The 22,122-nt window shown below is 44.9% G+C and overlaps 1 protein-coding gene across 1 annotated transcript; it reads right to left on the reverse strand.

The window, feature by feature from the left end:
* Nucleotides 1–717: 717 nt before the first annotated feature.
* On the reverse strand, nucleotides 718–21,857 carry LOC104505443 (cadherin EGF LAG seven-pass G-type receptor 1-like; the record flags this gene model as incomplete). Its single annotated transcript, XM_010153641.1, has 13 exons — nucleotides 718–986; nucleotides 1,287–1,487; nucleotides 2,370–2,537; nucleotides 3,350–3,453; nucleotides 3,965–4,101; nucleotides 4,403–4,528; nucleotides 6,504–6,630; nucleotides 7,881–7,960; nucleotides 9,143–9,255; nucleotides 13,862–14,036; nucleotides 18,384–18,584; nucleotides 19,212–19,338; nucleotides 21,690–21,857. Coding segments are annotated over 13 exons (1,996 nt in total), but the record flags the coding sequence as incomplete, so codon positions are not given.
* Nucleotides 21,858–22,122: the final 265 nt, after the last annotated feature.

Raw genomic sequence — 22,122 nt, forward strand, 5'->3', positions numbered from 1 at the left:
CTTATCTCCTTCCTTGTGTGCCTGGTGTTGGCCAAATTTTAATTAACCCCCACTAGTGATAGGTCCTAATGGCCACAAACACTCTCCTTGCTGCAAAAGGGCTGGGGGAGTAGGTAAAAACCATGAAAACCAAGGGGGGGGGGTAAAGGTGAAGGGTTGGGGGCAGAGAATCAGAGGCAGGGGGTAGCCTTGGGCAGAGCAGCCCTGAGGGCACTCACAGGTCCTGGGGCCACTCACGGCTCCTGGGGCCATGGGTGGGCATTGCTGAGCCAACCCTGATGCCTGGCAATGTGAGGGAGTGGAAAAAGCCCATCCTTGTCCTGGTGATGGGCTGGGGAAGGTGACGACCTCGGCAGCTCAACAGGCAGGGAGTGGATAGATAATTCATGAGGATGTAGAGAGCCTGGTTCGCTGGGACCAGGGACTACCATGCCGAGCGCAGCGAGCCCCACAGCAAGGGGACGGGGCAGAGCTGGGTTGCTCTAGTCCCCAGCGTGCCACTAACACATCAGCTTCCCGATTCACAGCGTGCTGAGGTGACCAGTGACAGGTGTCTGTCACGGCAGACATGCTACAAACAGGCACCCAGGACAGTCACTGGTCAAGGACGCTGGTCCAGCCACCAAGTGGAATCCTTGCTCACTGGAAGTTGGGGCTGGAAAACAAAAAGAGGGGCCAGAGCCATGGGAGGTCTGCCAGGGCATCCGGATGTGGCACTTACTCCGAGTCTGAGGTGTCAGCGTGTCCTGTGCCCACGTGGACGTTCATGGCCATGCCGTTGAGCTGGTCTCGAGACTGTTCCCTCCGAGCATTTTTTACTGTCACCCCCGAGTCCGAGGGAGAGCGGACCCCATCATTTGTCCCCAGAGAAGTAGTCCTGGATGAGATTGTGGTCTGATTGTAATCCGATAGCTTTTCCCTCAGTCGATTCTTCATATTCTTATCCACCAGCGGGGGAGGGTAGGTGACTTTATTTTTTAAGATGCCTGTTACGGAAAAGAGGGAATAATGAAAATTTTGAAACATATCAGTAATTTATCAAGCTGAACACATCCAAAAAGCCACATTTTGTATTTCTTAATCAGACTACTAGTTTGTCACTTTATTTCAAAACCAAAATATTAGACTTCAGCAACTACCTACTAGCTTCCCACGGCATATCTGGTTAGGCAGGCTGGAGCCATTTGGGAAGTGCTCTTCCCTGAGAGAGTTACCATATGAACTAATGAAGGCTCGTTAACCCCCGGTCTCCCAGTCCAGCTGTGAGGCTGGGTTGGCCATGCTACCTTTCCTCTGCTCTGGCTGCTGGTTATTCTGGTGAGACAGAGGTCTGTTCTCCTTCTGCTGCCCTTCGTTCTCCTTCTCCTGAGGCGCTTCGTTGCTGTGGTTCACCTGGTTTTCCCTGTGAAGCTCTACGTTGACCTTGGTCTCCACTTTGAGTTTCTGCTTCCCGCTGGCGTCCTCGCTGTCGCTGGCCGTCACGCACTCTGTGGGCCAATAGGGTGTCACATGATTGGGAAGGGTATTGACTGCAATGCAAAAAAACACTAGCTCGAAAACTATTTTTGATAGGTTTTCTCAACAGCTGCCCAGCCAGTCCTGTTCCCTGTGGCTGGGGAGGAGCTGCATGTCCAACCAGAGCAATGTTTCAGGCAATCTTTGCTGGGCTGTGCTGCCCTTGGGGTGCAGCAACACCCACAGAATGGGCCTGGTAGGATGGCAGGATGTCCAAACCCTTCCCAGGGCAAGGTCACTGACTCCATTACTGAGATGTGTGAGTCAAACCACCCTTTCAGGTCTCCAGGGCTGGCTATCCCACCAGCTCAGGGGGGATGCTGGCTTCTGTGGGGTGAGGGAACCTGAGGCACCTCGTACTGTGTCTGCGCAGAGCCATCAGCACACAACCTGGACATTTGTCACTCTAAGCTGACTTATCTTTAGGACAAGATGAAATGCCTGCACTCTGCCACACAGTATTGATATCAATGGCCAACAACCTCCCACTCTTTAGGTTCATGAGCTCCCCAATCCCACTAAACCCTGTACTGCAGGAGGAGAGGCAGGTATTTCTTCCACCTGCCCTCAGAATAATCGGTTCCTGCCTCCTCTCCCTCTTCCTCCATACCAGACTTTCCTGGCTGTGTAGCAGCTGTCTGCAAAAGCACTGACTGAGTCTGAGCACCGTAAGTCGCAGCTTTGCTCAAGCATCCTTTTACCTGCACTCAGTCACCCCTGTGAGCAAGCCCTTGGGAGGAAGAAAAAGCAAGGCCCAGTGGTAATGATGCTAGTCTAGCAAAATTGTACCATCTACTCTAAAGTTATTTTAAAAAAGGGATAAGCCCACTGTTCTCCCCCTGCACTAGAAGTACCTTTGGGTGTGCTGTGGAGCGGGCCACGTTCATTATTTTTGGAAGTGGACGTGTTCCACTTTTTCTCCGGCTCGAGTCCATCTTCCTCGCTGTCTGAGGAATGGGAGGAGGCGTAAGAGCTGCTGTGTTCATCAAGGGACAGTTCGCTGTCGGAGTCTGAATCGTGCTCTACAAATACAGAAAGGGGAAACGCAGCGGTCAGAGTGCGGACAGGAGCTGAACAGATCTACCGGACAGATGCACACGGAGAAAGGAACGGCAGGTGTCTGGTTCAGGCCATGCCAGGGATGAACTCTCACATCCTACGTGTACATAGGATTAATTTACAAGGACTGTGGCATCCATCTAAGTAATTCTGGGAAGCACAACTGCTTGGCTCAGCTCAGGGCAGGACCTTTTACGTGCGTGGGAGGCGCAGAATGGAATGGGGACGCTTTTCACCCTATTCAATATGCAGAACAGTAACTCCGCAGGATCCCAATCATCACAACACACAGGCAAACCAAGGTACCTAGAAATATTAAGAATCTGCAAATGTACTCTTAAAAGCTGCTACAAGGCAACAAAATTTAACATCAAGACCCCACTGAAGGGAAGTCAGGCAAGAGATGCTTCTCATTTTCTTGTACAAGACACAGCAGTAAAAGAGGATACTGCCTCAGGGTCTCCCACGTTAAAAGATCTCCAATTAAAAATGAAGAGCAACAGCACATAATTTGTGAGGAACGGGATGCCAGAAAGTGGACGCCAGAAACTGTCAACAGCTGTGACAGCTGTCAGATTAAAACTGAACCATCACAAGAGGCAGATACATGGTATTTCCATTCCAGGATTCCCTAGCTCGTTACGCCAAGAGCATAACGAGAATCAGACACACCAAGTCAGACTAACTGTTCTTCCTACTACAGAAGTCTTTGAAAAAAAGTGCTGAGAAGGAAAAGGTGCACAACTGGGTCAAAGCATTTAGAAATAATTCTTACCATTGGATTTTGATGGATTCCTATGAAAAATGGAGGAATCTGCTTCAGTCTGCCCAGCCCTTGCTTGACTTGAGGATCCACTGAGCTTATGAGCAGCCTCATCCCTTAGAGAATAAGAACAGGGAACAACTTTCTTGGTCACTTTACTGCTCTTAGCAAAAAGACGGACATGCAGATGAGATTCTTCTGGCCAAATGCAGACAGCTGCAGTGGACACTGGCCAGCCTGGGCTTGACTGTCAGCTTGGTCACTTTTATAGCAAGACATATGTTATCCTAACATAACTGTCTGCCTTTGGCCATGTGAAGCACACTCTGGAAAAGACTGAAGTTAATAAGCTAAAGCCCACTCCTCGAGACACAACTGAATTTTAACAGGCAAGCAGCACAGCCCGCATCGTTAATCTAATAGTTACGTTAACCACTGCACTGTTGGAACTCCCCACCAAAGATGCATGCAAAAGATCATGCACGGAAGAAAACGAGAGTCATGTAACCCAGAACTGTTAAGACATAAACCAAGCAGCATTTGAACCAAAACATTTCTGTTTTCCGAAAAAGCAATGAAAAGGGAAAAGGCAAGCACCTGAAAGCCATGCACCTGCCACCTGATTACCTGAGAATATAAGCAAGGTAGCTATTGTGGCTCTTGGCTGACCTGACGGTGCTTTCTAGGGAGACAGTGGATTCCCCAAAAGACGTGCGATACATATTTGGCTCTTCTATGTATGTGTTGTTACAGTTCAGAGATCGCTGAAGAGAAAAAAAAAAGACACAAAGCAATAGTGAATGATCCTACCAAAACCCCACATTACCCACAAATGCATTAAAAGTCTTGAAGGAAGCAAGTGGGTTTTGATGCCGATGAAAAAAATCACTTCCTCTCAAAACTTTTAATTAAAACAGTAATCAAAACGTCTGAGAGAGGCCATCAGTAATCTTGGTACCAGTCACTGAAATCCATCAGACAGTTAACTACAGACAAGCCACCTGTAAGTGTGTTTAGGTAACTTCTACCAGCAAAAGGATTTTTTCCCCAGTGTTGTTTCCTTACAGTTAATAATGTAGCTCTTGTCGCAGTGGAATCATCTGGAAGAGGTTTCTTTCCGGTTAAAGTGTTCTTCAAGTGCTTCCGGACTTCTTTGTTAAATACGCAGTGGAAGAAGAAAATGAACAGCCCCTGGATCATTTTAGAGAGAAGAAAAATCAATCTAAATGGTTCATTACTACCAAACTGTAAATATAAACAGATATTAGAGAACAGCCTTTTTGAAATAACCCCTGAATCCTAGTTCATAGTCCGTGATTTCAATTGCTGTAACTATTTCCCATTTTTGAATGAAATGGCATTGATTGATGTCCTAGGACTTCTTCATAATAGGCTTCCATGTTCAGATGTGCATAAAGGGCCTGGAAAAATATACACAATGATGTGTTCCTCCAGGATTCACAGAGCAGAGCTTGTAGTAGGTGTCAACCTCCATTGTTGTTTGGGAAGAAACGTTCTCAAACTATCTAATGGGGACCTCAGTGTCCCACTGGAAGACACTTCAGGAATTTTCTGGGTTGTACTTAAGATTTTAGCGCTTTTGCACCGATGATGAGACACAATAAAAAGCAGCAAATGATGAATATCACAGCCTTTAGCGAAATCCTCTAAACGGGGAACTTCTGTGGTAGGTGTCCTTAATACTGTTGGTTAGAGAACTGCAGTAAGCCTTGTGAAACATGGAGAGATAGTGGAGGCAGAGAGGTCCCAACTTTTGCCCACGTGTTCCTTGGTTCAGCCATACCTTCTGGTGGGAAACTCGCTGAAATCCTCGGGACTGGGCAGTGGTTGGCTGCCAGGAACACACATTAACAGCTTTTGCTGGGGGCAGGGGTCACACACATGCGTGCCTTCAGATGTATTTGCTCTGAGGAAATTCATGCAGCTGCCAAATTGTTATCAATTTTGGTTGGAGATACAGTACATAGAAGCCAATCACTCATGAAGCTGCAGCTGTGCCAACATCACGAGGTGCCTGCATTTCATGATTTCAGCTAAACCAATTGACTTAGAGAAACATTAAACTTCAAGCTCACTTTCTAAACATTCAGTCGAATGGGATCTTAGCTGGCATTAGCACTTTGGGATTATTCATTAATAAAATTCACACAAATATCTCTTTAAAAATACAAGTTCAAAGGCGGCAATGACGTGAGACGCTGCATACCGCTGTGCCTCTCTGGGCGGGTTTGGAGAACTCCAGCTGCTGACTTTCCTCCCTCTCATCAGGTTTATATTTAATTTAATTTTATTTTAGGCTTGTGGACACCTGGTTTTACAGCCTGAATAGGTGTAAAAACTTATTTCAGAGCACACCAGTCGCAGTGGCAAAGTAACCTTCCTCCAGGCTGGCCTATCTGCTGTGCTTCCAGGGCATGGACAGTCATCTCGGAGCAGACCCTGCAGACCTCTTTTTCTTTTTTGTTGCAATTCGTGGCTGTTGTGCTGCAGCTGACAAAGGTGGCCTGCTAGCAGTAGCTGTTTTAATACTGCAGGCACTTGCCATGACAGTTAGTGCCATCCTTAGTCACATTCAAGTTGTGACCAACACGAAGCTTCGTGACTACTTCGGTGTCAGGTCTCCTACAGATAACTGTGTTCTGCATCTTTAATTAATAAGTGTGCACACAGGCAACCCGGTAAATCCCTAATGCGATGAGTTGTATCTGAATATCATTATTTGGGTCATTTCCTTAAACAGTAATTTAATTTGTGAAAGCCTTGAACTTCGAGCCATCCACTCTGGGTCAAATAAAGGAGTCTCTTATTTGCTGTAGCAACAGAACAACTGTTAATGAGCAGGCAGAAGACAGTAATAAAGATTTCTGTCTCTAGAAAGACAAAGGTATAATTGCCTTCAGTTATTTATCTGTCACAGGCTACAATAGTAGAGCACTTATCTTTAGAATGACTACAAGTGAGAAATGTAATTACTCAAAGTTATGGTTTTGGTGAAAAGAACTCTCTCTTTGGGAAAAGAGAGAAAAAACTGTACTTGACACCTCTGTTCTTCTTAAGTCAGCTCACGTTTAGCAGGTTTTTGGAGGTGTGAGTGCAGCAGTGTGCTCACCGAGGTCTGCCATGGACAAGATGCCATCCAACCCACCTGCAGGCAGCTGAAAATGGCGAAGAGATAGTGAAAGGTCATGACGTCGCTGTTCACCGCCATCAGCCCCAGCAGCCACGTGGCACTGATGAGCAGCAAGAGCAGGAACGCCGTTCGCAGCCCCGAGCTGTAAAGCAAACAGACGTGCATCTGCAGCGCAACAGGATACAAGAGAATAGCCCAACTTCTCCAACGGGCGGTGCCCAGTGATTCGCCAACTGGAAAGGATCTTTGGGAAAATTGGGGCAGTGTCTGCCAACTCTCCATTCCCAACTCTCCCATCGCACTACTCGGTGACTTAGCATATTCAGGTAAAAAAAAGGTGTTTTCTTTTCAAGTTGGTTTCCAAGGTTTTATTCAAACAAACCAGGGTGTTTGCCAAGCCCATGCTGCTCAGCCTTGTTGACTCTGAGGAAGAGATCTGGGCACTAAATGGCCACATCTGTCCCATTTCTGCTTTTTTGAGTTCACTCTCACATTCCTTCTCAACATTACAACCCAAGGTTTTGGATCGAGGGGACTCGAATATTTGTTTGCTTAAAAATATTATTTCCAAGATGCTTTCAAAAGATGGTCACAATGTTAGTGGCAAAAGTGGTGTAATCTGAGTAATAGCTGCCATTAAGTAGCAATCATACTTCATTTGTTTAGGGAGATATAAAAAAGAAACTTAAAAAATTACCCAGCAGCCAGGGCTGAATAAATAGCTAGAAGAAGCCTTTTGAAATCTCACACAGCTACCTATCTGAAAAATAAAGGGGATTGTCTTGCCACCAGCTAATCATGTTTCGGTTCACAGGTAAATCCTGAGCTTTGGGCAAAACAGACGGTAACGGGAACAGGCTGCCACAGCAGCTTGGGAAGGCGGCAGGTTGCAGCTTGTGAGGCTTCCTGCTCGTCCCATGGGGAGCAGGATGGGGGGAGGCTGGCCCTCAGCACAGGAACCTCAATGGGTCTCTGCCACGGCATGGCTGGTCACCCAGGCATTGGTGAGGGGAGACCTTCCTGAGCCATGGGCGAGCGTGGGGACACCCGGAGCTACGTCTACCAGGGCACGCCACGGGTGAAGTGACAGTGTAACAGGGAGTGCGATGAAAGATCTGGAAGGACTGTAATGATGCCATCCAGAGGCCAGACCTTTCCCTCTTCCCTCCCTTCTCCTGCTTACACTTGGTGGTGGTGCAGAGGTGGAGGTTTCATAGAGCCTCCAAGGGAACCCCAGGAGAATGTGCTGGTGACGCAGCTCCAATCAATTCTACCATTGCTGACTCCAAATATCTTATTTATTTCCCACCCCAACACTTGCTTTTAGGCAATTCCATCCCTTTATTATTCCTGGCCAGAACTTTTTCTACAGGTTTTTGAACCCAAACTTACACGACTCCTGTTTTTTCAAAAGAACGTTGCCGCCTTCTGCACGATGCTTTCATTGCCAGTATAAAGATGACAGTGTTTATCTGAAAGGGAAATTGAAATAACAGCATGGATTCCTTCTATAAAGTTGTTAAGGCTCAGTTTTCAGTGACGATGCAATTTTTATCCTAAAATGGTTTGTGGTGCCAAAAATATTTTTCCTTCAATTTACACGTCTCAGAGCCTCAAGATTCATCTCGTTCCAAGCCAGCATGGTCAAGAACACCCTGGGATGTGATCTAGATGAAACCCAGTAAGATGGCCCTATGCAAAAGGGCTTGGGTGAAACATAAAAAACTCAAGAATAGCTGTCCTTGTCCAGGGCAGAGTCCACTCAGCCCAGCATCTGGCATCAGCTGAGCCAAAGCTGGGAATTCATCCAGTTACTTTCTGAGCCCATGCAGCATTTTACCACTGCCCGTCTTGTTTCTGTGAGTTTCTAACTTAACTCCCTGTGGAGCGACAATGTAGCTTATCCCGTTTGTTCCGAATCTGCCACTTCTTACTATTAACTGTGCTGGAAAAGACACTGAACAGTTGGCTCCATGGTCATATTCTCCATGTTATTACAAGCTCCTCCTTATCCCCTCCCTTCCTCTGCAGCTTTCTCTTCTCTAGGCTGAAGGCTTCTGTTCCACACAGCTGCTCCTCCAGCGGGGGCTGACTCATGCCTCTGATAACTCGTGACCCCGATCTACACCACTTCCAGGTCTACTTCATACTTTCTGAGATGAAAAGACCAGACTTGGTATTCAAGATACAGTCAGACAATGGATATGCATCTTCTGGTACTCTGTTACCGAGGGATGTTTTAAGGGAGAAGTTAAACACCAGCTAATTCTTTTAAATTCCTGAAATTGGAATTATTTAATACCCCTTTAGGACTTCTGGATGAAGGGACTTTTTATGGCTCAATTTGTGGATGTTTTATGAGCCCACCGACCAACCCTTCAAACATTGAACAAAGCAAGCAGGAAAAAATAAATAGGTTTCTGGCCACACAGCCATTGCTCCACAAACAATCTTTGCCCTGGCAAGCAGCCCTCTGATTTCCAGGAGCTTAGCCTATGTCTTATCTGTTTAGGCAAAACAAGCAAGCTCGAGTACATCAGCTTCGAATGTAAAGAATACAGTCGCTTCCCATTATGACTACTGGTTGACCAAACATAAGTGTAAGGCAGCAGCAAGGAAGAGGCAGCTCAGGATGCCAACTCCACCACACTTACCACTACAACAATTACGATGGGCCCAGCGAAACTCCAGATAAGGGTGTCATGAACAGACAACCAGCAGAAATCAGGGTTCCCATAGCCTTGTGGATCCAGACCTACAGCAAGCCCTGGGTCACAAAATGGAGAGAAAGTGCATCAGAAAGGTGCTGCGGAGACCTTAGATACAGCCAGGCACATTTTCAAATCACTGTCTGACAAACGAAACGCTCATGGCAAAATGTGCTCAATAGGACAGTCTGGGAAGTCAAAATCAAGGCAAGTACTGAAATAAAACTCTCATAAATCAAAACCTTTATTTTGGTCACTCCACATGAAATGATACTATGAGTTTTGCCTACCAGAACGAAGTTCAGATGCATAAAAACGACCATAAATGCAAGTCCCAAATTAATTCTGTTTCAGCACAGTTTTACAGTCGTACTCACACAGTGTGATGGAAGCCTTGAGGGTGAGTGACATGTTGAGGAATTTCAATAAGCCTATGCAGCAGAATGACATGAATCATAACTGAGGAGATGTCTATACTACAAAAAAAGTGCATTCTTAACTGCCGGGAGCTTGCTGTCACTAAAATAACAGCAGAGACAGAGGAACCTGGGAACTCATGGGAGTTAACTGCTTGGGTTCAGGTGGGATTCATTCTGAGCTGCCACCCCAGGTACCTCACCTTGCTTTCAGCACCGTCTGAAATGGAGTTTGCTAATGCCCCCAGGGCAACTGAGTTAAGAACACACCTTTTATTGTTTTATTTTTCATGGTCAATTCCAAGGGAGTCTCGGAGTCCAACCTCCACCTGCTGATTTACAGTGCCGTCTGATTTGGTGACCTACACCTCGCCCATATGGCGACGGACTGGGATTGCTGCCTTTGACCTGCAAAATACCACGGAGCTCTTCCTTCTTCCAGACACAGAAATTGATCCCTACGAGGCGTACGGCCAGTGACATATGGTAAATGGCTGCAGCACGTTGTCTGGGCGTCGGGGGCACCTATTGCGTTGAGCGTATGTCCTGACCCAAGCAGGCAGCCAAGGTCGACGGCAGTGCCGTTCTCCGCAAGGAGAGTTCACGTGCATTAACAAACGGCTTTTCTAACATTGAAGCCCGTGTGCTTTGATGAAAAAGAGACTGAAAAAGGGAGAGGTAGCCGCGTTTCACTCTCACTGCTTAGAGCTGGCCCCCAGCCAATATTCACATCTGGTACAAGCCTATGGTCTGTGAAAATTAAACTGGCTATTTGGCAAAGCAGTGGATATTGGATCTGTTTTCTCTGAAGTGTGGAATGAGATAGGACTAGTCTCCCTCCTCGCTCCCATTGCCCCTTCCACCACCCCCTTCAGCAGTTACCATCCAGAAAGAATTAGCCATAAATGATTAAGGGACCATAAAGTATTTTACACAGATGTAATTCTATAGATACCTCCTGTTTCCCAGGACTTGATTTCTCCATTAGTGGGAATTAAACTACGTTTTGACCAAACATCTGGCTCTAAAAGTAACTGGCAGACAGCAACATTTTTGCACTCTAAAAATCCTACCCTAAAGTTCTCCATTAAACAAATGGGGCAAATTTCAGTCTTCAGGTATGCAGTTCAAATTTTACTGGAGTCAACAATATGTGAAATAACACTTTACCCACAGGCAGAATTAAGCCAACGCAATGTAATGTAGAGGATCATTCTGGCACATCAATTAAATGCTGCAGCCTGGTAATCCTGAGCAGACTAAGCGTGTGCGCTGCATGATAGCTCGCCGACTTCGGCAGACAGCAGGGCTGGTCCTATGGCTGAGCCCAGCATCTTGTGGGGACCTGCACCCATTCCAGGAGCATGTCAAGAGCACGCTGTGGGAAGGTGCTGCTGGAGAGGCAGGTTTTGAACCTTCTGAGCTCCTGCGGGCTCAGCAGCCGCGTGTGACTCAGGCGACTGTGGGTCAGCCTCATCCCTCCCCTGACTCATTGCCTCACTAAGCATTCATGGCAAATAGCAGATTTAGGAAAGAACCTTTTTCTGGAGGATATTTGTTTTAGGGCTATGTAAGAACCTGTTTTAACAAGATCACTGCAGTTTCCATGGCAAAGCAGTTACAGCACACAAATGCCAACTGGTTAGCGTGTTGCCATGAAGATACACAGAACGAGAGGGTTCTTGCTAGGTGCCAAATCCAGCCCTTTGCTCCTGAAGCAAGGAAGTCATTAAATCCCTCTCCTAGATGGATCACACTACTACTATTTTAAAATGAGCAAGCTTAAAGCAAATTTAAAATGTTCCACTATCACTCCCCACGGAGGAATATTCCATATCCACACTCTTTTGATGGATGTAAGCCTTCTCCCAACTTTCATCCTACTTTTATTGATGGTAATTTGCTTTTCTGTGCTGTGACTAAATGTGGTTTTTTTCCTGCTGGAGTGTTCCCTGCATAAACATTTTTGCTAAGTTCTCCCCCAAGGTCAAGATTCCCTTCTGCAAGTGGCCTGGTCCCATTACAGATGCCTTAGCACCACTATGTCCCAGCCTGAAATGAATGTCGGCTTGAGCATGGAAAATAGAAAGATTAAATAAGCAAAACAGAGTAAAGTCACTGGTACTGTAGGTTCTTCTTTTTTTCCGGTTCTTTTTTTTTTTCTTCAGGATAGCCATGATAAAATGAAATAGGCTAGATATTTATCTTTCAAATAAAATTAAAAAGTCCTTTGGATACCCAAGACCAAAATCCCTTCCCATACCTAGACTTCTCCACTATTAAGAAACGTACATAAGGCTTATCTCATAAAGCAATTTAAAAGAAATTGCATTTAAAATCATGTCATGAAGTTGGCACCTTTTTACTATTTAGATATTATAATTTAACATTTATAAAATAAGCTCAGTTAAAATATGTACAGTAACAAAATTTTCCAGGGGCAAGAAATCCCCCCTTGTGCTATTTAGGATGAAATATTTTCTCTTCAGATGATTTCTAAACCTGGAAGGGCAAACTAAAGGCTTAGTCTTCTTTATCCTTTGTTTCACAAAATCCTCTGACTTGCTCAGTAATAGGGATCTGACTTTTCATTTAAAAGAACTGCAAAGTCAGTAGATTCAGAGTTTAAATTACAGGCAGCAACCTGTAACTCACAGTTTTAAAAGTGAAAACAGTTCCGTATCACAGAGAACAACATCTAAGTAGAAAAAACGTAAAAATGGTGTATTTGTAATATTTAGATTGCATAATGCTGCTGTTGAGCTCTGAATTAATTTCGAATTCAGGAGAGAAACTAAACATAAAACAGAAAAAAATCCTTCTGACAAAATTCCTCTGAAGAGTTATGTCTTCTGAAACACAAACTGTTTACTGCTGTTGAACCAAAACACTTCTTCTCTACCAGGAATGATGCTGCCAACTATCTGATGGCACTTAGACATTCCTAACCATATTGCAGTAGGCCTGTATGTAGTGATAAAAGTAACACAGGTGTGAAATGGTTTAGAAGTTCAAGGACAATTTCATTTTGAGGTGTCAGAGATATGTCTGTGGTGGCAGAGCCTTCTGTACCCTTCCACTGTGTTCTGGATACACTGACAGAAGCAGCAACTATTTATGTACAAGGTGACATAGAAAAAACTTACTAGCTCTCCAGAATGAAAGTAAACTTGTACTAACCTATGTTTTGTTTCTGTTTTACACTTTCTTATGTCACACAGAAAAAACCCCATATATATTTTTAAAATTCTAACTTTTTCCACAGTATTTTTCCAAGTGCATATGAGTGATATCTATTTGTTTGATCTGACAGACATCTCAACCTCTGCCGTTGCTGACAATATGCTGCTATCTGTAAAAATAAAAGCAATTGGATGAAAGTTAACTGTCTGCCTATGATCTGATTTCCCATATGGCAACAGATCCATGCTGAAATAGTTGAACCAAAAAACCCTACTCCAACTGTTCTGGGAAGCACACTTCCCGAGGAGCTGTCTGCCTGAATTAAGGCAGCACCATGTGCTTAGGGTAGCACTGGAAATGTCTGATTGCAAAAATAGACACGGTGAGGGCGGAGATAGATGTGCTCCTGTGGATCACCCTGGAACAGTTTAAAAGATTACTGCCTCCAGCTTTTCATTACTTTTCCTCAACTGGAAGTTATTGCCTTTGTAGCTAAAATGAAGTAAAAGGCTGCTTGAGTATTCCCAGCTCGTTTTTATGCCAAGGAAAACAGAACTGCTGAGATCCCCTTCAGGGAGCATTTACTGCTAGTGGAGGGTAGGCAATGGGAATGTCCAGCAAAGGGCAGTAATGCCCTGTGGGCAGTGTCGCTGCCGAAGCCACGGCAGCCACCTCCCCGGGAGACTGCGCGTCCATATCCCGAGGCACCAGCACAGGGAAGGAACATTTCTGCAGGCTACAGGCAAAGTTGTTAAAATAAAAACACTCTTATTCCCAAGCAATGTCATCAAGTCTTGATTTAATCCAGGTGCAATTATGGTTTTGTTATTGTAAACCCCCCAGTATCACTTCAACTGGGGCAACAGCCATTCGGTGCACAGATCTGCCACATTCCGGCTGAATTCTGCTGGACACGATTTGCTGTTGCCCTCGTTCGGGAAAACACTGAAGAGACAGCGGTAGTTGAGTGCACCCACAGCTGTCTTGGATGGTTAACTTCCCTGAATCCGGCCAGTGAAGATGGCAGGAAGGGAAACCAAGGTGTTCTGGGGGGGGCTGAGGGTACCTGTTATGATGGCAGGAATGCCCCAGCCAACGACGTAGTAGAACCGCATGTGCCCGAAGTTGATGTTCCTCACTTCAGTCAGCATCCGGTAGATGTGGAGCTGCTCCACGAACATCCATGCAAAGGTGCTCATGTAGAAATAATGCAAGAGGATGGCAATCACGGTACATACAAACTGCAGAAGGGAAAGGGCAGGGAAATTAGAGTTGCTCTTTTGAATCCCAACCTGGTGAGTCACCAGCTTCCCGTGCAGCTGAAGGCAAGTGTAATAAAGAGGTTTTGGCAGAACAAATATACTGTCATTAATTAAGTTCTCAGAATTTCAGAAAAGCTGTTCATGTTGTGCTCATATTTTTACACCATGTGGCCTGTTCTGACCCTGGTTCAGCTTTACCCTGTGAACCCAACATGCTGTTGGTCACTGCCCTTGCCCTCCATGTTCTGTGGTTAATTGTGCATAGCTGCTGCACAGGTGAGGATTTTGGCTCTTCTGACCAGATTCCTTCTGCTGGCAGGAGGGGCAGGGCTGGCAGAGCCCCAGACTCTTTCTCCTGGTGCAGAGCAGGAGGTGGGGATGCTCCTGCGGAGGCTGCAGGCCCTCTGCCCTGCCTCGAGTTTAAGTCTCGCCTGCACAGTGCCGCTACACTGAAGACAGTTGCGGCATGTTTAACTGCATCCCCTAAACCGGTCTCACTGCAAAGGCAACACATTGCTCCTGAGAACGGCCACCTTCAGACCTGTGCTGACTCGGTGTCTCCCATTCCCACATCAAGGGCCATCCTGTGGGTTTTTCTGCCTCTTCATTCTTTCCAGAGAGAGATCGATCTCTCTCCAAGGAAGTGTGCTATTTTAGTACAGTTTTGTTTGGTCTTAAAGTAGACCATGGTTTGTGCCTGATATAAGCAGATAAAAAAGTACACAGAAATTCTCCTTGTGTTTGGCAGAAGTAGAGGAGAGGTGTGAGACAGATCTTAGGTCTTCAGTTTAGGACCAGTCCCTGAGAAAGTCCTTCTTGGCCTGAAAAACTTCACTGCTGGGGACAGAAATCCATCAAGCTTCGACCCAGGAAAAGTGAATGGGCTGAACATGAGCAACAGATGATCTATAGACCTTAACCACAGAAATCCAGCCTTCCTTTGAGGAATCATCAAGTTAAATGAAATGTTTGTCTCACAAATATGCAAAATTTGACCTACTCTTATGATCCAAGGTAAGATCAGCAGACAATTTTGCCCCTGTGTGAGTGTCATAGGACTGAAAAGGTCTGTTCCATCTACAGCTCCTTTTCTGGGATTCTTTTTAAAAAAAACATTGAGAAGCAAAAGCATGGATGCATCCATAGGGTGAGGCAGGGTTTGGATTTGTTTTTTATCCTATGCCAGCCATACAATGTGAACCACTCAGCTCTCCCAGGCTGAGAGCAGCAGAAATGGAGGACCTGCTGTAACCAAAGAGACAAATTCCTTGTGAGACTAGGAGAAACAGCTGCAGCGGGCAACCTGGTAGCTGAAGTCATCTTTGTGACCAAATGGCCACTTTGAAACCTCTGACCTTCATAGACCTGCATTTCTGTAATATCTGCTAGCCAGCTTTCCCTCCCAACGTAACCGTTTGATGGGTGAAAACCGGAATGACCACAGGCATCCGACACCTGAATTGAAATCTCACAATTAGCCTTCTCCTTTCAGAAGCAAAGCATGCACTACAATGCTGTGTAACCCTTCAATTTTTGCTTCAAAATGTTATACATTGTGTTTTGGATCCTTTTGTTCCCATGCAGCATTGACCCTGCTTTCCCATTTTGGCATGCCTTTTTAGTGTTTCTTCATGGTATAATGCTCAGAAACGCGTTTCCCTGTATAACTTTGCTGAGCAAATCATACAAAGATTGCCAACTTTCTGGATTCACTTACTGCACCAGCTTTATTATAACACCAAGTGTTATTGAAAACGTAGCTCACCAAATAAAAGACCTTTCTTCCCTCTATGTAAGCAGGGCTTTTGTTGTCCACACTGACATATGCATGTGAGTAGACTGCTGCCCTGAACATTACCTTTCTCAGGTAAGAAAAAAGAAAGAAAATAAATCACTTTCTATCAATAGTCCGGGGAAAGATTAAAACCTCGCCCAGAAATGTGACTGTTAATTTACAGAAACCCATAAAAGCCAGGCTGGGTGCCAAGCAGCGCAGCATTATTTGTGCTTCGGCATTCTTTCCTTCTTTATGTTCATCAGTGCATGACTCGTTAGACAACCCTCATTCCATAGAGACAGATGAATAATTGTCTCTAGCAGACATGGCTTACAGTCCTCCTAACTTCTCAGATTGACTGGGTATGCTGTAAGGAGCGGCTTTCTGTTGTATGAAACATATTCTGTAACTTAAAGATCTTTGTAAGTGGGTCAAAGGTTTTGGGGCGTTTCATTGAGTCCTGGTAACAGCACAGGACATGACCACACCATCTGCCCCAAAGCATGACAATGAGGAAGAGCAAAAGAGAACAATCTCACCCAGTACAACCATTAGTGCTTGCTGTAATGAACTGTTTTACTCCTCTTATAAACCCTTACTTGGTGCTTCTCGATACTATGAAAGGGATCTGGAAGTGAGGAGACATAATTTACAGCATCATTTCTGGTAAGATCCTGCAGGGATGTGGGCTTGGCCCCCTGCTCCTCAGTATTCATGTCAGAGAACTGAAACAGGATAAACTCCTCGCTAGCGCAATGCAGTGAAAAATGAGTGGTGTGCTCAAGAAGGCACAGGAAAGGTCGAGTCACACAGAGTGCTGTGGATCAATTGGCAAGGTGAGTTCCTTTACGCAAAGCTATTTTAATATGCAAACTCATATATTTTGAAACAAAGACAACATGGGTCACACATGATGTGAGACCACAGAATCACAGAACCACAGAATCTTCAGGTTGGAAAAGACTTTTAAGATCACCAAGTCCAACTGTTAACCTAACAGTGCTAATACCACCACTAAACCATGTCCCTGAGCACCTCATCCACATGTCTCAGATACCTCCAGGGTTAGTGGCTCAACCACTTCCTTGGGCAGCCTGTTCCAGTGACTGTCAACCTGTTCAGCGAAGAAATTTTTCCCGATAAGCAATCTAAACCTGCCCTGGCCCAGCCTGAGGCTGTTTCCTCTTGTCCTATCACTTGTTACTTGGGAGAAGAGACTGACACCCACCTCACCACAACCTTGGAATATGGGAATGGAAGTGACACTACCAGCTGGAAAGCTTCATCCAGTTTAGCATTCACCATTTTCCAAAAGTTAAAGAGGGAGAAGAAAGCCCAGAAAAAAGGCAACGGAATAACCTGAATCTTAGAAACTTAAGAATTTAAGTTACCATAACAGTGACAATACCCATGGAACGTAGACATTTTCTCCCATTTCTGCTGCTTGGACAACATGGAATCAGCATGGCTAATTTTTGTTTGTTTGTTTGGGGGTTTTTTTGTTTGCTTGGTTGTTTTTTTTTTTATTTTGTTTTCATCTCAAGATTGTACTTCCCTCTCAAAATTTAGATTGAAACATGTACAGTAAAGGCTATCTAGAACAGAAATTTTCTTCAGAGTGTTCAGACAATCCCTACACTAACATTTTGAATATTCTTCATATCTTACTGCATGCCATCCCCCATCTGCCCACTGACAGGTAAAGGCGACTGTGAAGCTTGGCAGTGCTGGAAGCCTTGCCTGCTTGTCTCCTACCTGACTGCATGGTAACCATGACTTTGGAGACGGGTGCCACTAAGAATTAGCAGCAATGCTACATAGTTAAGATAGCAACGAGGTGCCAGATACAGAACATACACACTTCATGTGTGGCATGTATCTCATATTCAGTCCATTCATAGCTTGCATTTCTTGACACGCACAATGCTGGAGGTGCCTGCACTAAGCTTTGGCAACAGCTAGGATGGGGTGAAGCCAACAATCACTGGTGCTGGAAGGCACAAAGCAAAGCGACAGGTTTCCTACTGATTCCTGGATGTAGCAAGCTGTCCAAGGCCTGGCAAGTGGCTTCTCCAAGAATGGACGTGGTGGGTGTGCAACACGCATCTTAGCACCTGCACAGGAATGCAGAGTTGACAACCCACCAGTCAGCACACCAGGAGACATTTGGGCTTGTGAGGTACCTGATGCAGGAGAAACCTGAGAGCCTCCTACTGAACAGACAAAGCAAGACAGAAAACATACTGATGGAAAGGAAGGAAGAAATCAGTATTCAGGGCTCACTTCCTGGGATAAGCCTTCTACAGGGCTGCTGTCATTTGTTCTCTGAAAATAAGAGAACAAATCCTATCTCCTTGCATTGCTATTAATCACGTGAAACACAGGAGAATATATTAAAAGTCTGATGTTTTTCAAATGACTGTGGAGGCCAGGCAGAAGTAAAAAAGAAGAGAAAGTGAAACAGACAGGAGTAGGTAGAAGTTGCAGTATGAACCCCCCGATTCAAAGCTTGACAACAACTCTAGCAATAAGCACAGAGTCACTCTTACCGGGTTTTCAGTCTGGTTGATTCCAATAAGAAAGACGAGCTCAGAGAAGAAAAGGGCAGCCACCAGGTTTTTGTGGATACTGTGCAAGTTGGAACGTAGCGTGCGGATCAGGACCAGCAGTGTGAAGGTCATCAGCAAAGCCACCAGCGAGATGGATACGGTTGTGTAAGTGACGATCTTCAGAGGAAGCACCTCTCCATTCTGTAGAAAGACAGATTGACAGGACCTCTGGGAGTTTTTCATTCCTTTTCCTCCAATCAAGTCTACTACTCGGAAAGCCACTGTTTTCTACTACTGAGCCAACGTACAGGTTTACTTTAGGACCAACAGGAGTGTATGATGACACCTCTTAAGTCACTCAGCATGTTGAGTGTGTTTGGGCAGTGCCTAAAGGGAGCAGGGAGTTCAGCAAGAATCCCAGGGAATTTGATGCTGGACTCGTGCTGCTGAGGCTATCCCAAGATGCTGAAAAATCTATGGCATTTATGTCGCTGTCCCTGCTACTGCAATTCTAGATGGACCTAATATCAAGCGATGCCACAACCACCATGTGCCTGTAGTCCTTGCCTCACTCCCTTCTCCGCACGGCTCTGCGGCACAGCCTGGCGCAGTTCCGCACTGCTGGCTACGCCATGTGCCAGGCCAGTAAGAAGCTCCTTCCAACAGACCCAACGGCGGGTGCTCACAGGCACGGGGCAACGTGCTCCTGATACACTGCAGCATGGGATCAATCGCTGACGATGCTCTGAGTGACATTCACAGCTCAAGCTCTCCATCAAAGCCCCTGAAAACCAAAGCCCTCAAAATCATGAGTCTGGCATCACCCACCTCTCGTTTCGAAATGTCCATCAGGACGGCAAAGCTGGTTATATGGTTGCACTGGCAAGCGATATGGCTCTGGTTTCTGGAAAACAGCTCACATCCTCTGGAGGACCAGGCACCTGTCCCACCAATCCTGTGGGGGAAAAAAGGCATTTCTGAGGGTCGTCCTTTGAACTGCCCTCGCCTCCTGCTGCTATTGCAGCTCTTGCTCTGCTTCCAAAGAGCACTGCAAGTACCAAGGCAGAAATATTTACAGCTGTCACCTGCCTGAAAGAATATCATCAATTTAAAAAGCCTTCAGTAGAAGTAGTTTATGGTATGACACCTGCCTTTGCCAGCCAAATTTTGTGGGTTTATAATAATCTGTTCTGAGTTAAAAAAAAAAATCTGCTTTTGGGTCAGTGACCACAAAAGCAATTGAGGGAAGTGACTGTACAGAGCAAACTGTTCATAACAAACGTAAAAAAAATACAAAACCCACAGAGATACACATGGTTTTGAGTCATCTCTATTTCCTTAGATTTAGACACTGCTTGTAAAACCCTTACGTGAAATATGCTTCAGCAGTAATATGATGTTATCATAGTGTTCCTCTAAAAAGTAGACAAGAAAAGGTTAAAACCAGTTAATAATATTTTGTACCAAGAGATCTCTTGTATTAACACTGGGGAGAAACTGCTCCCTTAAAAATTGTTCCCTGTTCAGCCTTGGTTAACTCCAGTGGCCTCAGAAATTATTTTGTACCAATATTAATTATTCTATTCTAAAGTCAACAAGCAATAGTCTTGATGTTACTAAAAGAGATTTTAATTAGATATTACAGGAGATTTTTTGCATTCAGCGATAAAGTATTTGTTAAACAGTTTCAATATCACTTTATCTTGAAAAGTACTCACTTCGTAAAAACTCTTTTGTTACACGCAGTTTAAGAGCTGCTTTTTAACTGTGGCTGTAGGAGGACGTAACGCAGACAACAATGCCACTGAAGTTGCCAGCAAATAGCTGATAGGTGAATCATTTCAGAGCTAAGGGGTTATTCAAGCCCATACCATGTTAAAAAATCTATGAAAAAGGACTTGCCATTCCCTCATAGTTGGCAGAATCATCTGTACATAGCAGCACTTACACTACTTTACATGCAGGCAAATGGAGTAGTTTATTAGTGCTAACACAACAGATTTCTGTTGCCCCTTGGATCCTTTCAATGATATAATGTCCTGCAGTTTTTGATTAGGAGGCAAACATACCCTTTTATTTCCAGCACAGGATATTGCCTTTTAATGGATTTTTCCATAGGTTTACTAGAGGGTTTGGATCATTAGTAAACGAGTAACCACTATTCCTCTTACCCTGGGCAGACAATACCATCATCCTCTCACTATATACCTGGTGTTACAGTTGAAAATTGCATTATATATGTAATAGGTACCATATTGTGTAATGATAACATGCAGAGCGTGCAGTTACCTCTCAACAAATCTTTTATTTTATCCACACAGGATATCCTGTTATCTCCAACAGGACGGTGCTATCTCCACAATGCCACAAACCCGACAAAACACTGATAAGCATACACAGTTCTTAACATTTTTCAGATTTTTAAGAAACCTATGTCTGTACCTTTACTGAATATAAAAAGACTAAATAAGCCATTTTCAGAATATTTCTTCTTTTGCCTCACACCTTCCTCCTTTGGAGACAAATACTCTCTGTGTATGTCCTGCTTACATATTAGGATTGCTTCCTAACAACTGGAGGAGGTCTGAGGTCCCAAAGAAGGTATTTCCTCTCCCTCCAATTTTTCACTGAAACAAATGAAAGCAAATCCAAAATAGTTGATGGAGGGAAAGGTCAGCGGCTTCTTAACAGTGCAATTGTCTTTAGGTTCAACTTCTGATTCAGAAATTTTTAATCTTTACTCATGTAATTTCATCTGCAAAACCTCACTCCTTCTTTTTTACCAGCATGAAGACTTGGTTTTGCAATTCTTTGCACTGGCCTGGCTGAGGCATCAATGCTGGGTGCCTGCTTACCATGTACTCTGTCCATAGTCGCAGGAGACGACGCAGCCCATGTAAGAACTGAATCATCTCCTGGAGATGCCCTCCTAAAAAGAGGGCATGGGCCAATGAGAGTCCTGACCTAGGGAGCTGATACACATCTGTGCACCAAAAACATGAGCAAATACAAGGAAACCGCTAGATTTATTACTGATGGGTGAAAATGACCCCTGCAAAAGACATGATGGTACTGTGTTTGTTAGAAACCACATGGTGAATCCTTTGTTTGAGGAGTTAGGATGACTATTTTCATTTTTCTCAGATTGGTAGGAAGTGACTACATGGCTCTATTCCACGAGGAATCAGTTGCCAGTTGAATAAACTGAGCAAAAAGGGTTTTCCTCCAGAATTATTTTCCTGGGTGGAACTTCTCTGCTACTGAGACAGTTGCCAGGCACAGTCCCAAAGCCATCAGGATACGTACATGATGGAGTGATTCCAGAAGACACAGACGGGCTTCGTTCTCTCCTCTGTTTCTAGCATGGCGTATTCCACTATGATGGGCTTTTCCACCAGGTTGGGAGGAAGCTCCCCGTCACTGTGAATGGCTGTGCTCACTACAGGGGTGTTAATAATAGGGCGATTTGGCAGTCTGCAGAAGGAGAAAAATTGCACAGTGATCTTAACATCAGAATGCAAAGCACTGATTTGAAGGTTCTACAAATACCAGATTTCCAGTCGCTTCCACCCAGAAAGCGAAGTTGATGCGCCATCAGCCTTCAACACAGCTGTTTCCAAAAGCTGCTGGCACTGACGTGGTTATTCTGCCACAGTGTGCCACAGGCAGGCAAGAGACAGTACTGCAGTGACAACTGCAGCACGGGTGAGAGCTGGTCCTTGACAGGCTGGAGAGGTGG

The sequence above is a fragment of the Eurypyga helias genome, unplaced genomic scaffold (assembly GCF_000690775.1).
Source record: "Eurypyga helias isolate BGI_N326 unplaced genomic scaffold, ASM69077v1 scaffold24286, whole genome shotgun sequence".
Classification (NCBI taxonomy): Eukaryota; Metazoa; Chordata; class Aves; order Eurypygiformes; family Eurypygidae; genus Eurypyga; species Eurypyga helias.